Source organism: Pavona decussata, unplaced genomic scaffold, assembly GCF_977016875.1.
Source record: "Pavona decussata unplaced genomic scaffold, jaPavDecu1.1 SCAFFOLD_155, whole genome shotgun sequence".
NCBI lineage: Eukaryota > Metazoa > Cnidaria > Anthozoa > Scleractinia > Agariciidae > Pavona > Pavona decussata.
Genome location: NW_028145567.1, coordinates 4419871 through 4437315, shown reverse-complemented (window position 1 = coordinate 4437315; position 17445 = coordinate 4419871). Strand labels below are relative to the sequence as shown.

The 17445-nt window shown below is 37.6% G+C and overlaps 1 protein-coding gene across 2 annotated transcripts in view; it reads right to left on the bottom strand.

The window, feature by feature from the left end:
- LOC146465970 (myoferlin-like) overlaps nt 1–17203 on the bottom strand; it is a 75319-nt gene extending 58116 nt beyond the window's left edge. The window contains exon 1 of one of the 2 annotated variants that reach the window (XM_085128131.1): nt 17113–17203. In XM_085128131.1, the coding sequence (XP_084984257.1) occupies nt 17113–17188 (76 nt within the window). In that variant the 5' untranslated portion in view covers nt 17189–17203. Of the gene's footprint in view, nt 1–1937; nt 2129–17112 lie in introns of those variants that run through there. The other variant, XM_085128130.1, reaches the window with a different exon arrangement.
- Between the last annotated feature and the right edge of the window lie 242 nt (nt 17204–17445).

Below are 17445 nucleotides of genomic sequence, written 5' to 3'. Positions count from 1 at the left end.
TCGACTCACCTTACATGAAATTTAGCGAAGCAAGACAATAAAGGAAAAGCCTCCAAAACCTCAAGGTTTTCTATTGTAATAATTACTTCACCTTAGGATGCATAAATAAATACCAATTTTAGTACCACTGTTAAACAGAGTTTTCTCAATATCCTATTTGTGGCTGAGCAGCTCAGTGCAGTCTAACAAACTTTTTATTCTCGAACCGAGCAACGTTAAAACATAAAAATTATACTTTAAACATTCAGAATGAGCTTTAACATTTAGTACTGAAGAGCAAAGATAAGTTTGAAGTGGATAACAAATACAAATACATAATTGCTGACCGAAAACGAAGATATTTTTACTTCTCGCTAATCTGCTAGCTGAAAACAATTTCGTAAGTTGTCCTATCTTTGTCAGTTAGCAAGTCAAATCAGTGCTCTTTTTGTAAAAACCTCATTTAAAAAAATTACTTATGAGTCAGTGATTCGTGATAAAGGATTCAAATATTTCTGCAGCGGCTAATTCAAACTTTGGCACTGTGGTTTATAAAATGAAAGAAGAAACGGATTTTAATGACGTTCATTCAGCGTCAAAACTACGGCACATAATGATTTTAAAGTAAGCTCTTTCTCCTAAAAGTGCCTTAAATGTAAAATAACGGTGATCGGAATAAGAAACAAAAGGAGTTATGTTTGCTTAAAATGAGAATCGAAACCTCACAGTTGGGAAGCTAAAGATGGAAAGCAAATTCCAGTTTGCATGCACTGCATAAGTTAGTTATAGTATTCAACATTTTATACATGAAATAAAATAGAAATAAAAAAGGCGGCCAAAGGCTCCTTTCAGTGTTATATCTGTTCACAAGGCCTTTGCCACCTTAGAATTATATTAGAATTATATTAGTTTGTAGAGTAACGCAATGAAATAAATAAAATAAACACTTTACTAAAGCGTTAATGGTATTTAACCGAGAGTACTAACTTGGGATACTATCCAGATCGTGCTGAAATTTAGAATGTTGGATTTTGAGTAGCAAGGACGAGAACCAAACAAACTCAACCCACGTATGCAACGAGTCCGAGAATCGAACCCGGGCCACATTGGTGGGAGGCAAGTGCTCTCACCACTGCGCCATCGCTGCTCCCCGCTTTAACTCTCAGGCGACTCTGTGCGATGCATTCAAAGGTTATAAAGATTGAATACATGGTTCAGTACAACGTTCCTCGCAAATTTGCTCAAAACATTGTGCGCAACAACGTAGCGATGTGTATTGATCACTATTAATTAATATATCAGTTCACAATTCTTCTCGGATATTCTTCGCCAAATGCTGTGTGCCACAAGTTTTCGGGGGCAAAAATTAAAGCGGTGAAATTGGTTTGTCATCAAATGCCAAATAATTGCTTCTTCTAATAACTTTGAAAACTTTGTGTCTATCAAAAGTTGCAACTAGCTATATATAAATTTATCAAATGAAGACAAAAAGACGTATATTTTGTCTACAATGAAACGATATCACCTAAATATTGATATTTTCAAGTGCAAGCCCAGGATTCATAAATATCGACGGTTGGGATTAAACTGAGTACTTTTGCTTGTTCATGTTATTATTTTGAAGCTGAATTGAAGTTATATGACCATGCAGAAAAGAAGAAATGTTTTGCTCGCGTAAATAATATAACAGCCTGAAGAAATACGGGAATATTTTAGCATCTATTAAATCGGTTTGTAGCCAAAATTCTACCGAGGAAACGCCTGAATTTAATGGTCAGCACATTAGCTAACTACGTAATTCCATCACTTGATTAATCGTACATGAATTTAAAATTATACTCATAAGTATCAAAAACCAACAAGACCTTCCGAGCATTGAAATTGTGATCCGATCACAACACCATGACAAAGGACAAGAGGCTGAGGACGTTTGTGATCATTTCAATTGATATTCCTACCTTGGAAGCTCACTATGGCGTATGGATCGCTCTTCCCACTGAATTTATCCACATCAGGCAAATTTGTTGCCCCTTTTACTTTTACCTTCAGCATACTTCACGAGTAATATTTAAGCTCGGGCGATTTTCATGATGTGCGTGAAGTCATGGGAACTCAACAGCGAAAAAGCGGGCATCAAGATCTTCCCTAGCCCCACCTTACCCCGCAAAATAAATTTCACGCGCATGTGTATTGTTCGATAAGCCAATCACCTGTTACTGTCATTATAATTTGAAGTTAACATCACGAATTCTGCTGTGTTTGAATGAACAATATTGAAAAAGGCGTGAATATGTAATAACGACGACTATCATTAGCCGTTCTGTGAAAAAAAAAAAAAAGTTATTTTTCGAATCCGGATAATGCCAAGTTTCCTCGACGTGAAGGAAAAATCGTCTACTTATTTTCCAAAATAATAATAATTTGAACGTTATGGGACTTTGACTGCAAACAACAAATACTCTCCACAAGATCAATTAAAAAGTTTCATGACGAATTCCTCCGACTTAGGCTTGTTACGAAGGCGACCATTCAACCCTTGTCATAGATATTATGAATATTTATGTGATCCATCTCAAATGAAACTGCCCCCTATTCAACTTATGAATTGATCAGGGTTGGATTTCAACGGAAAATAATTCCATTTTATCCTGTAAACGCTAAAAACTTACTTTTTTACATGCGCAATTAAAGTTTAAACAACTAGACCGTGATAAGTGTGACTCTACGCTATACTCATTAAATCAATCATGTTCTCGCAGCCAACTGATTAAAACTGACCTTGTAATTTGTGTGTAAACTGACATTCAAACATCTATTACATCGTTAGCGGTAACTTAAAGCAAACACAGCTTTCTTCAAACAACGGTCAAATTTAAATTCTGTTGCGTTTACTAACAGTGTGTTCGCAGTCGTTTTGACAAGCTAAGAAAAAAAAAAACAGTAATACCGCAGATTGTTTCGACCGAGCCAGTTAATGAGCAAACATCGATGGGATGTTTCAAGGGACAACGTACTTAAGAAATAGATCTGAACAACAGAAAGAAAACAATTAACTTGCTCCAGGCTATCCCCCGTTATTATGCTCATATGGGAACAGGCGCAATCACGTGACTTAATTAATTCCATATTTCATTACCGCCGGATCCAGCGAATAGCGCCTGATACTTAGCCGACGAGGCCGTAGGTCGATTTGGCTAAAATCAGGGGATATTCCGCAAGATTGAGCAGAATAATTGTTTTATTATTCAACACATTGATTGATTGCAAAAAAAATCTGGAGGCGATCTTTATGTTGCCATTTTTCTCCCCGACACACAAAAGTAAGTGTATCGCAGGATATCTGTCGACTACGGACGACGAATATTCAGTGCAGCATGACCATATATGATTTGAGCAGTGTGGCGATGTGTTGAAGAATAAATAACTAAGGTTATGCGCTATTAATGTATTATTTTCACTGTGTGTCACGTGTCACGTGACGCAATATAACCAAGATCAAAGTTGAAATATCAGACAGGAGAATTCCCAAGTGATATCCCCCATCTTTCAGAATCTTGGCAGCAATGCCGATTATTCATGAATATTTCAAAATGGAAGAGCGTCTTGCGATCAGGACTCATGCAGCATGTTGAATGTCGAAAACGGACCCGGAGAACGTTGGACAATTAGCATCCTACGGGCGCTTTCAACGAATAATAAACACACTAACATTTGTTAACCTTTAAAGCATACAGGAATATTTGCCCTTAATAAAAACTGGATCATTGTATAACGCAATTTTAGGGATTTGATTGGCCTAGCGACCATGGTATATGAGCCATTTTACCATGCCCGAGAAATAGGGTCCATTAAATTGTCTTGTGGTTGTTTTTTCAAAGCGAAATCAGCAAGATACAGTAATATTTCTTGATTGTTTTTAATAAAACAATTATTCCACTCGCGCTTGTTGGATGAAATAATTATAGACAACGAGGCGCGTGCCGTCTCGTTAGCTATAATTAGCGAGTTTACGCAACAGGACGGCTGATGTGGTGGGACGGCAAATTGTGCTTGTGTGACCAACGTGACGGCCAAGTATTCATGATTATGGATTGTAACATTCCTACAGCTCATGGTTCTCAGGTTGTAACAGATGAGAGAACACCAGTTTTAGTCATGTTTAGTCGAAGATCGCCTAAAAATGTGAAGGGACTAAGATGTCACGTTGGTCACACAACGATATTCACCGTCCCCTTCCCTCAGCCGTCCTGTTGCGTAAGCTCGCTATTATCTAATATCCAACGTCACGGCGCTCGTGGAATAATTGTTAATTATCACTTGTACAGGCTGATATGCATGCCTTGGTGGAGGGAGGCAATGTAGTAAACTTTCGTGTCTATGGAAAACAATGCGATGCGTCAGAGGCCTCGAGCCAGCGACCGAAAATCCAACATGCTGACCAAAACGCCTGCACGCCCTATTTACTACTATGCTCATATTGCCATTTATCAGTGGTCCCTTTGGAGGGAGTATTAGTGAATTTAGGGGGGAAAGGGTGGTGGAGGGACAAATTGTTGGGAGACGGATGTGCGTCACATGAACCCCAGTAAAAGCGCTAGCTCTGCACGAGAAACAAGGTCGAAACTGGCTGTAAATTGTTTCAGAGGGATCGGCCATTGGAAAGCGGGCCATATTGTCTTGAGTGTATGACGTCACATGCCTCTTCGCGTAACTAGATCAAGCTCTCTATGTGGTTCACGACCAGTTTTTGAATCGAGTAATGCGGCAAGGCGAAGCTAAACTTCACGATTAAAATAACTGGTCTTTCCCGTTGGAATTTCGATGTAAAATTTGGCGTGGTAAGTATCTATCACTTCTATTTTCAAAAGCTGAAGAGAAACAGGGAAGCAACATTTTGATCATAGTATCACTTTAATGGTAACTGAAAAATACAAAAGAAAACGACGAAAAGTCATTTCCCTATATCCAGCAGAAAACTGTTCGAAACAGAATTCTGCAATGTCTCAGGAGTTGTTTTACTAACATTTATTAGCGTTAGACAGTGTTTAGGCCTGTTTACATCGAAGGCGGGTTACCTGGCGCAAAGCAGAGCCTGGTTGTCGTACCATTTCTTTCAGTAGGTGCTTGCGAACTTTAGAAATGAGCACAGCTTCTTAACACTGGAGATTGCAAGCGAAGGAGCTGCGTGCTCGCATGAATATGCTGGGGTTACACTAGTTTTCTATTCTATTGACAGTTACATTCAAAATTGCAGGAGAACCATGTGTAAATACCGAACGCAGACAATAACCTATCGCCAAGAGTCTCCTTTGTGCTCGGGGTTTAGAGTATCTCGCTGGCCGATCCCGCGGGTTCGATTCTTCTTTAGGGACTCACACATTTGTTCTTCACGTGTCATGCTCGTGATAACCTCGCTACATTTTCCGACTTACGATTGACCAGGCTCGACAATTGGCGTCTTACTCTTTATTAGCTAGTTATTATTCTCTGATACTATTTCTTATTTTGTTCAGCGATTTCATCAAAGAGCTTTCGTCCCATTCTTAAAACATCGCACTGAGTTTATGGACCGACATTTGGTTTTATCAACTGCGCTGAGGTAATTTAGCCACCGTAAAGGACTTAAAGAGAATGTAGAACTGACGTTTCGAGCGTTAGCCCTTCGTCGGAGCGAATACGATAAAATTTGCTTTGTATTAGAAATTTTCCAGGGCAGTTTTGCAAGAGCTATGTAACAAATGCCGACACCTTAAAAAATGATGACATAGTCGGAATAGGAGTCACTTTTTTCAACAGCCTTGCAAAGGGTTATCCAAAAGTATGAGATAAATAAGAACAGGAATCACGCGCACTTTACACTCAGTTGAATACACAATAGAGGGAGTCTTAGAATATAGACTTGCTAGAAGTCGACCTCACGAGTCACTCGCGAGGTCGACTTCTAGCTTTTTTATGAGCTTTTTTAGACCGCGAGCAACGAAGTCGCGCTTCATCCGGCGCCATATAAATCGGACGAAGGACTTTTTTGAAAGTCTTCTAAGAATACAGCAATGCTTTTTCTCCTAAGTATCTCTTCTTCTTTTTGTGTTCACATTGCGATGCTTCACTGCAGCATTTACAAACCAAATGGTTGCAACTGAACAGCTGAACAGTTTGCAAAGCCCTGAAATAATTGTTAAATATATAATGAGATGGTTATAACTACCCGTTATTAGCTTTGTATATATGATTGTTCATCTTAACGATTTAATACAAAACACCGCGTTGTGTTATAACCATATAAGACACAGCTCGGATTGTTTCAAACTATACTGCAATTTACGATAGGTTTGCGTATGCCGTCACGTTTCTTTCAATGCAAATGATTACCAACCTCGTCCCTAGGTTTTTTCCTTGTAAATTGGTAGGTAAAAGTCCTGGAAACAGGTTGTATGGTCACAAGGTTTTGAAGACACGTTACGGTGGACAAAAGAGTAGAAAAATATTGTCAAAATCACATAGAACAGGTCGTAAAACGATGTCAACCTGAACGGAAGATACGAACGAGCCAGTTGCCTTTATATGGACCAGTCATGAAGTGGAGGTTCTTTTAAAGATAACAAACGGCTACAAAAGTCTCGACTGCCGTGAATCGGAAAGCAATTAAGCTAGAGATAGTTCTGAGCATGCCCGAAAACGAAGCCAACATTCAGGCGTGGTTGTTCACTATATTAAATATTTTCTTCGCTAGAAGACTGGGTCCCAAAGCCATGATGTCATCGTTTTCGAAAGCCTGTCTCCGTTTTGGCGGCCACGAAAACGAAAAGCCAGCGTTTTCGAGGCGCTGCATTCTCGTAGCCGTCAAATGGCCCGAGATAGACTAATGCCTGACTCCCAGGGGTGGCGGTGCACTGCTAGAATTGACAGATAAATTACGCATTCTTTACGTGATCATTACGGCATTTCGGCAGAAAATGTTAGAAAATGAGCAAATGTTACAGAGTATACCTATTCATGGGCATTTACTTTTTATTTATATTGAAATTTGCATCTTCTCTAACATTTGCACTGAAGAAGGCAGAAGGTTCCGCCGAAACATGTCTGTTAAATTGAAAATCGTCGTTTTATATCTAAACGTTGTAGGCAGCAAATCAGTTTATTGAATACCGTTTGTATACATACTACATTTGGGTGTTTCGTGATTTCACAACTCTTAATGAATTGGCTCAGTATATTCGAATTCACTTTAATTAAGATGTTAATTGAGAAACGTGACATGTATGTAAACCGCATAAGCCACCAGCAATTCATTGTGACCTCGTCAATAAATAAGGTTACACGACGGTGGATTTTTCTCAAAATACTGGATTCAGCTTTTCTATTCATTGAATGGGAAAGCTAGTAATATGTATTTTGCAAAAAAGAATAGAAGGCAAAGTTATTTATGTTCTTTAATTTTCTTCAGGGTATGAAAGGGAAAAATAAGTTCATTTAAGTTTTTAGTTATTGAGCTCTGACATGCTTCTGTCTAATTAAAAGTTACCACCAGCAAGCTATCATGTACGTTGTATCACCAAACAGGTACCCTAGTATACACTGTTATGAACTTCCGCTCTTGTGTGTTTTTGTGTGTAAACATGTAAACCTTCTATTAAAGCTTCAAACTCCTGATAACGCGCGTCGCACAGAGAACTAGAAAAATATAAATAAAAGGAAAGGGTTTTTCATTCATTCCCGATGTTAATGCACGAGTTTCTTTGGAGAAGACGATTGAGTGAAATCACGAGAATTTTCTTTCTTTCTTTTCTTTTCTTTTTTTTATGCAACATTGGGAGGCGTGTTCTAGGACCGGCCTCGTTCGACTTTACAGCCGCTTTTAATGTGGAGGGACGGGAAGTTAATTAGCCGCAAGAACGTGAACTTTAAGGAAGGTGTAGTACAAAAACGGACTCCACATTTGAATACCAACAACAGATATCGCGGAGTTTACCACTCATTGTCTTATATAATTAGCTTCGATGGCTCAAGTGCGCAAACGTGCCAACGACTTCTTCTTTAAATAGCATTGAGATATTTCGTTAAAAATTACATACACAGACAGACCAATTCTGCAGTAATTTGGCTTTGAGGAAGTGTATTCATGGTTGGAATTTTCTCCCAATAAATTGAGATTGTAAATAATTTTGGACATGAATTCCTTAAAAAACCAACATGGTAATCATGAACGAAAAAGGCTTCTGGAATTTCTGAAAGCCAACCTTCGACTAAATCCAACAATTTCTGAGCTTTAATCTCAAATAGAAATATTTCTAAATGATCTGAAACTGCTTCTGAATGCAAACGGTTTCCGAAATTTCCAAAACCAATCGCGAATGAAAATGGTTTAAGAATTTGCTGAACGGCAATGGTTTAATTAATTAGTGAAATTTCGGTAAACTAAAACTACGGTTCAGAAACAACTACAATTAGCTTGTCGCTCAGTTTTCACTAAATTTGATATTTTGTCAGGAAATATCACCAAACTATCTAAGAAGTGTGAAAATGACAAAGAGGTTACTTTGTCAAAGTGATATTCTTACCTTGAAAGCTAATTCCAACATAAGGGTCACTCTTTCCACCGAATCTATCAACATCATTCAAATATCTGGCTCCTTTCACTGTTACCCTCAGCATTATCGTGAATTGGGCGTAACAACCTCAGGGTTTTTTTTATAAGAACGACGAAAATTGGAGTTCAGGCTGAGCCCGAACTTGATGTTCTTATTTTTTTTTCTTTTGCATGGAAATGTTCTTAACCTGAAGCTCTTCTTATGTTGACCAGAGTATACGTGAGCGGAGTGTATAGAATCAGCTTTGTGGTTTTTACTCGTGGATGTGCTTTAGCATCCACGGGGTGATAGTAGCATTCCGTATGCAAATGAATCACTCACTCTGGTGTAACCGGAAGTGGAATAATAGCCAATCCCACTCAATCCCACAGCAAGGGAGACAACAGCCCGGAGGGTGATTGGTTATTGGTTGATCTTTGCGCTAATACCCAGTTTCTTCTTACACACGCACGAACTTTAATTTCAAAAACAAATATGGCGGCCGAAATGGCGAATTTAGTAGTTGTCTTTGCTTTGTTCTAGAGATTTGGATAAAAATAGCAGTGTTTAAGCCTGCCGCACACTTGAGGAAAGAGTTGAGCAAACTGCCTCGAGAGGCCAACCAAGGCAATCAGCTAAGCTGTTTTCTCAAGTGTGCTGTTGAGTTTTCGTGAGAATTTCGCGTCGCGAGGCGAAATCTCAAATATCAAACATGATAGATATTTTCCTCACGGCCTCGCGCACACACATGATGAAACAGCTGAGCTAATCGCCTCGCGAGGCAGTTTGCTCAGCTCTTTCCTCAAGTGTGCGGCAGGCTTTAGACGTCAACCTGCATCAGGACAGTGGATGAAAATAGCAAGGATCTTTTTAAGCGCTAGGAAACTTTGCAGAAGTTTTCAAGTTTGGGAGAGATTTTATCCTTTCGATCCTGCGCCACTGTTTGGAAAGTTCCGCTCTAATAGATATAGAAGATTTGTTGTGTTGAAGGAATTTTTTAGTGTGATAAATGTTAAAAGTATAAGGGGTTTTGCTCTGTCGGTGGACGGCGAAAGTTCCGACGGCTTTGTCAATAGAGGAGGTAAGATAACTTCAAATCTTCATGTATGCTTGCACACTTTTTAAACTAATTGTACATGTGGTGTTTTTGTTTGTTTTTGTTTTTTGAGGGGGGAGCATTTTTCTACAAGTATTCCCTTTAATCTTTAAGCAAGATAATGTTCAAATTGCAAGCTAACATGGATAATAGTAGGCCAGTGTTGTTATACGAATTCATGTGGTTGGTAACATAATATGCACAACAAAGCCGGACCGTTCTAAACTGGTACACCGTGGACCAAAACGATTCCTTAATTATAGGGATTTACAAAATATTTTAGATTTCATCGTTTTCTAGTCAAATTGAGTGTTTTGTTTTTGTTGACGTTTAGGTTCTGTTTGAGGGAGATACACATTGGAGATGTTTGAATACAGGAGAAATATTTCAAGTCAAGTTAGCTTTGTGTCATTTTTCTATTTTCTTTTAAGTACTGTACTTGTAGCTCATTAATTCAATATCGATCTATTCGAAAAGCTCATTTTTAAAAATTTCTGTTATTCCCAGGTTGATAGTTCTTTATTTTGGTCTCAAACTAGGTGCTCAGTTCCATGCAAAACTGATATCAATTTATTAGAGAATCAGGATGTCTTTCTTGCTGTCAACTTAATCTTAGAATGCATTATAATTATTAATTATTTTTCCATTTGTTTTGGAAGGGATAGGAAAAGCATGAACCTTTTAAACTTCTTGTCAACCACATTAGTTCTTTTGCCTTGAGAGTGCAAACTGATACTGTTTTTTTTTCAGGGAAATCAGAGTGTTAATTAGCTGGCTCTTTTTCTTGATATTGCAAAGTCAACATGACAATCGCTTGTGAATGCCTTATGCTACTTTATATGTATGAAAACTAGTAAGAATGGAAACTGGATTAGGGAGTGCATTCGATGACCTGGATCCAAGGTTCTCTCTCCTTTGGCAAGTGGGTTTGACATAAAACCAAATAGCACATGGGTATAAATCTTTAACTCTCCCTGTCTCAACTGTCTCCACTGTTACCACAGTGTTCGTACTCTTTTGAGCTTTTGAAATTCCATGACTTTCCATGACCTTTTCTATGACTTCTCCAAGTTTTCCATGACCTAAATTTGACCATTTTCTTGGAAATCATCTTTCATTTTGGGTTTGTTTTTCCTATTTTCTTCGCAAAACACCCCAATTTATTTTGCACGTTTTAATTAACGTCATTTTCTATGACTTTCCATGACCCACACCTAAATTCCATGACTTTCCAGGCCTGGAAAATGAAATCTAAAATTCCATGACTGTCCAGGTTTTCCATGACCCGTACAAACCCTGTACCAAAAAAAATTCATCAGGCAGTTATCCCCAGTAGTTTGTTTACACTTTACTATATGAGAGAGTTAACTTGGAATAAAGTTGGAAATAACACAACAATTAAAGGATAATGAATTTTGGGCTGTGCAATACTGATTATACAATTGAGAAATCAAATAATTATCTCTGCATGGAGTGTAAAATTCTGTGCTGGAGAGAAACCACTTAAATTTCGCATTGCCCTAGTGAGGACATTTGGTCCATCAATGGTCAAAATCGTGGGGTCATGGGCTTGAATCCTACCAAGGTCAAAGAGTTTTTTTTTTTTACCTTGCATCGACCACATTTCCAAGCTGAGGTAATACTGAGAAGAAAATTAAGTGTTTCCTTCCACTAATTACATTGCAGATTTTATTCTCTAATTTCTCAATTAAGGTAGTTGGCTTGCTTTAACCCGTTAACCTTTTGTCCTTACAAGCAAAGTTCCCAATTGAAAAAGTCAGTAGACTGTTAAACACTATACTGCTCTAGCTTCATCACTCCAGCTTATGGATAGCACCTTATCTGAGAAGTCCCATTCATTTTTACACAGCAAAATACCTACCATGTATCATTAAATAAGCATTCTGTAAAATATTCCTTACATTACAATTCACCATTCAGTTTTTCTGAGAAAAAATAGAAGGTACAAGCATGCTTATAGAGAGTTGAGTGTGCATATCATAGTCCTCTTTTGAATATTTCACAAAATGATGTACAATTTATACTTTGTTTGAAATATTGCAAATTAAAAGCATTTTTATCACTTTATCCTTCAAAGAATCAGTGGTTTAAACTGTTCTTATATTAATGAAGAATATTTTACATTAACCCTGTACAAAATAGAAAAGGAAATATTAATTAGTGTTTTTCCTTATATTACTGAAAAAGTTATACCAGACTATGTGATAAGATGTAGAAAACTGTAGCACTGGTCACTGACGTCACAAAACCCATAAAAAATAAACAGTTATTGTTGGATTTTCAAAAGTAACTAAGGAAACAATTCACTTGGTGTATAACATTTGTATAATAATGTTGTATAAATCACTACTGTGGAATACCAATTTTATTTTTAACCTCCTAGGGAAACTGAATTTTGTTAAAAAAAATAGGAGGTAAAATCTGACTGAAGCAAATCCAAGAGAATTAACAACTACTGGTTCAAAGAATCGGGAGTGTCGACAAATTGAGGGTTCAAATGACTGAGATTGCACTGTAAAAATAAATAACTGTGCATATTTCATAATCCATTACTCACTACTAAGTTTTGAATTTATCTGTTATTTAAAAGAGATGGCTGACCTTTTATTTGATGGTTTGACCTTTTACCTGTTATCATAGTTATCAACAGAAGCCAGGGTCTTGTTGCATTGCACAAGGCCGGAATATCAGGCACATCCATGAGTTAACGATAGCGTCACTTTGATTTATGAAGTTACACATCATATGCTTGCTCAATTGCCTGGCTTTGGCTGCGTTGTCTTGTATAGAACTAACAGCAACTGTTTCCCTTTTGTCTAGTAGAACATGCAGTAATGCTCTTAAGCTGTTGTTATGTTAGACCCGTGTCTATGTGAGCGCAAGTATGTAAAATCAGCTTTAATTTGTACTTTCTATAAAGTTATACATCATATACTCGCGCAATTGCCTGGCTTTGCACGCGTTGCCATGTATTTATTATATCCCTCCTACTATAGAACTGACAACACCTTGCCGTTTCGTTTAGCAGAACATGCATTAATGTTATAACTTTGTTGTGTATGAGTAGCGGTGAATACACTAAAAAAAGTTAAATGCTTAGAATGTTTTTAACATTTGGGGCATCGTTACCGGTAACTTATAGCAAACACAGCTTTCTTCAAACAACGATCAAATCAAAATTCTGTTGCGTTTACTAACAGTGTGTTCGCAGTCTTTTTGACAAGCTAAGAAAAAAAACTGTAATACCGCAGATTGTTTCGACAAAAAGAGCCAGTTTATGAGCAAACATCGAAGGCATGTTACAAGGGACAACGTACTTAACATATAGATCTGAACAACAGAAATAAAACAATTAGCTTACTCCAGGCTATCCCCTGTTATTATGCTCATACGGGAACAGGCGCAATCACGTGACGTAATTAATTCCATATCTAATTACTGATCCTGCGAAATCGCGCGGAATATCACCTGATACTTAGCCGACGAGGCCGTAGGTCGAGTTGGCTAAAATCAGGGGATATTCCGCAAGATTGAGCAGAATAATTGTTTTATTATTCAACACACTGATGACAAAGGACACTTTTATTGCAGAAAAGCTGGAGACGATCTTTATTTTGCCATTTTTCTCCCCGACACACAAAATTAAGTATATCGCAGGATATCTGTTGACTACGGACGACTAATATTCAGTGCAGATGGCAATATTTGGGCAGTGTGGCAATGTGTTGAATAATAAGAAAGGTTATGCGCTATTAATGAGAGGAGAGGGTGGTGGGGAGACAGATAGCTGGGGGACGGATCTGTAAAATATCTCTAAAGGAGCTGTGCGTCACATGGACCCCAGTAAAAGTGCTACTGTAGCTCTGTACGAGAAACATGGTCGAAACTGGCTGTAAATTTTAACCTCCCGTATTAACCGGAAACCTTGTGTTATCGTGAGTTGTAAGAACTTCGTAAGCTGTGATAACTTCCCAAATTTTTAATATCCTTTGTTAATTGTAATAACGTTAGTTGTCGTGAATTTTAATTCCTGTCATAAAATTAATTCTAATAATGCCAGTCGTATCTTTTAACAATGCACATATCGAAATTGGTAACAACACGCGTGAATTCCCTTCGTTATTTGCAATAATCTGAACTAACGTAAAAATATTGAGGGGCCGTAGCCAGGATGAAACACAGTTAAAATTTTAGAAAACGACCTCTGACTAAAATGACTAAAAAACTACAAGCTTTCGACTGCCCGAACTGCCGCGAGTCTTCGACGGGTAAAATGAATGATAGGAAAGCGGTGAGCAAAATTTTACTTATTTTATATATTCAATTTCATTGTGTTATTACCGTATACAACACAGCTCGGATTATTTCAAATTGATTACTGCAATTTACGATAGGTATGCGTATGTGGTCACGTTTCTTATGATAACCAACCTCGTTCCTAAGGTTTTTCCCTGGTAAATTGGTAGGTAAAAGTCTTGGGAACGAGGTTGCATGATCACAAGGTTTTGAAGACACCTAAAACAGGTCGTAGAACGAATTGAACATGAACGGAAGATACTACCAAGGCAGATGCCTTTATATGGACCAGTCATCAAGTGGAGGTTCTTTTAAAGATAACAAACGACTACAAAAGTTTCGCCGGGACGGAAAGTAATTAAGCCAGTAGAGATAGTTCTTGAGCATGGTCGGAAATGAAGCCAACATTCAGGCGCGGCGTGGTTGTCCACCATATTGAATATCATTTTTCCCCTCTAGAAGACTGGGTCCGAAGCTATGATGTCATCGTTTTCGAAAGCCTGTCTCCGTTTTGGCGGTCACGAAACCAAAAAGCCAGCGTTTTCGAATCGCTACATTCACGTGGCCGTCAAATGGCCCGAGGTAGACTAATGTCTGACTCCTGGGACGGACGGACAGTTAAGAAAAATACGGGCCCCACTTATGCCTGGGGGAGGGGTGGGTGGTGGTGCACTGCTAGAATTGACAGATAAATTACGCATTCTTTACGTGATCATTTCGGATGCGTAAATTTCCGATTTCGTGATATAAAATATAACAAAAGTTGTTACCAAAAGGTCTGGACAGCAGAAAAGTCACAATAAGTTTTAGCTATAAAACAACGAATTTCAATTTAACAAACATGTTTCGGCAGAAATTCTTCCTAGCAAATGTTACAGAGTATATCTATTCATGAGCATTATTTTAATTTTTAGTTATATTAAAATTTGCATCTTCTGTAACAATTGCACTGAAGAAGGCAGAAGGTTCTGCCAAAACATGTCAGTGTTAAATTGAAAATCGTAGTTTTATATCTAAACGTTGTAGGCAGGAAATCAGTTTACTAAATACCGTTTGTATACATACTACGTTCGGGTGTTTCGTGATTTTACAACTCTTAATGAATTGGCTCAGTATATTCACGTTAATTACGATGTTAATTAAGAAACGTGACATGTATGTAAACCGCATAAGCCACCAGCAATTCATTGTAACCTCGTAAACAAATAAGGTTACATGACGGTGGATTTTTTTTTAAATACTGGATTCAGCTTTTTTACGCATTGAATGGGAAAGCTAGTAATATGCATTTTGCAAAAAGAATGGAAGGCAAAGTTATTTATTTTCTTTAATTTTCTTCAGGGTATAAAAGGGAAAAATAAGTTCATTTTAGTTTTAACTAATTGAGCTCTGTCATGTTTCTGTCTAATTAAAAGTTACCACCAGCAAGCTATCATGTGTGTTGTATTATCAAACAGGTACCCTAGTATACACTGTTATGAACTTCCGCTCTTGTGTGTTTCTGTGTGTAAACATGTAAACCTTCTATTTAAGCTTCGAACTCCTGATAACGCGCGTCGAACAAAGAGCTAGAAAAATATAAATAAAAGAAAAGGGTTTTTTCATTCATTCGCGATGTTAATGCACGAGTTTCTTTGGAGAAGACGATTGAGTGAAATCACAAGAATTTTCTTTCTTTCTTTTTTTTTTTTTCTTTTTTTATACAGCATTGGGAGGCGTGTTCTAGGACCGGCCTCGTTCGACTTTACAGCCGCTTTTAATGTGGAGGGACGGGAAGTTAATTAGTCTCAATAACGTGAACTTTAAGGAAAGTGTAGAACAAAAACGGACTCCATATTGGAATACCAACAACAGATATCGCAGAGTTTACCACTAATTGTCTTATATGATTAGCTTCGATAGCTCAAGTGCGCAAAAGAGCCAACGACTTCAGTCTTTAAATAGCATTGAGATATTTCGTTGAAAATTATAGACACAGAGAGACCAATTCTGCAGTAATTTGGCGTTGAGGAAGTGTATTGATGGTTGGAATTTTCTCCCAATAAATTGAGATTGTAAATAATTTTGGACATGAATTCCTTAAAAAAACGAACATGGTAATCACTGAACGAAAAAGGTTTCTGGAATTTCTGAAAGCCAACTTTCGACTAAATCCAACAATTTCTGAGCTTTAATCTCGAATGGAAATATTTCTAAGTGATCTGAAACTGCTTCTGAATGCAAACGGTTTCCGAAATTTCCAAAACCAATCGCGAATGAAAATGGTTTAAGAATTTGCTGAACGGCAATGGTTTAATTAGTGAAATTTCGGTAAACTAAAACTACGGTTCAGAAACAACTACAATTAGCTTGTCGCTCAGTTTTCACTAAATTTGATATTTTCTCGGGAAATATATCCAAACTATCTAAGAAGTGTGAAAATGACAAAGAGGTTACTTTGTCAAAGTGATATTCTTACCTTGAAAGCTTATTCCAACATAAGGGTCACTCTTTCCACCGAATCTATCAACATCGTTCAAATATCTGGCTCCTTTCACTGTTACCCTCAGCATTATCGTGAATTAGGCGAAATAACCTCAGGGCCGGGGTTATTATAAGAACGACGAAAATTGGAGTTCAGGCTGACCCCGAACTTGATGTTCGTAATTTTTTTTTTTTTTTTTGCCTGAAAATGTTCTTAACTTGAAACTGTTCTTATGTTGACCAGGGTCTACGTGAGCAGAAGCTAAGTGTATATAGAATCAGCTTTGTGGTTTATTATTAAGTTACACATCATATGCTTGCTCAATTGCCTGGTTTTGCATGCGTTGTCTTGTATATACTAATTAGAACTAACAGCACCTGTTTCCCTTTTGTCTAGGGGAACATTCATTAATGTTACAAATTTGTTATGTATGGACAGTGGAAAGAATCCTAAAAGATATCACAGATTCCAAAAGCAGTCAAGACAAACTACTTAACTTTCTGAACGAAAAAATATTATAAAATAAACGTTTTTTTTTTTCAGTAAATCGCAGATTTCGCAGAATTCTTAGAATGTTCTTGTAATGTTAGTCTGGAAAATCACAGGTTCAACACCCTTCTAACTGAAAAAAGGGTTCTTTCAAAAAGCAAATGGGCTCTAAATAGCTATAAAAGCTCACCATAACTCACCATCTATCGTGCAATTTTCATCAGGTACTTTTAGTTTCAAGTCATTGCGGACCTCCTCCACAATAAAAGCAGGCATAAAGTCTCGGCGTCCCTCTAGTAGCCCTGGCCAAGATCCAGGGATTTTTTTGCACCATTCGTGCTATTTCTTCGACAGCTGATGCCACCAAACACTTGTCATAATTATGTTTTGTTTCAGTTGAACGAAGATGTGAATATATGTGTAATTATAATTTGGGCCAAATATAATTATTCCCACGTTCGTACTTTTCTAAAACTTTTGCTGCAGTTGGATAATGACTAACTCGCGTCAGAAACGCAAAAATACCAGAGTAT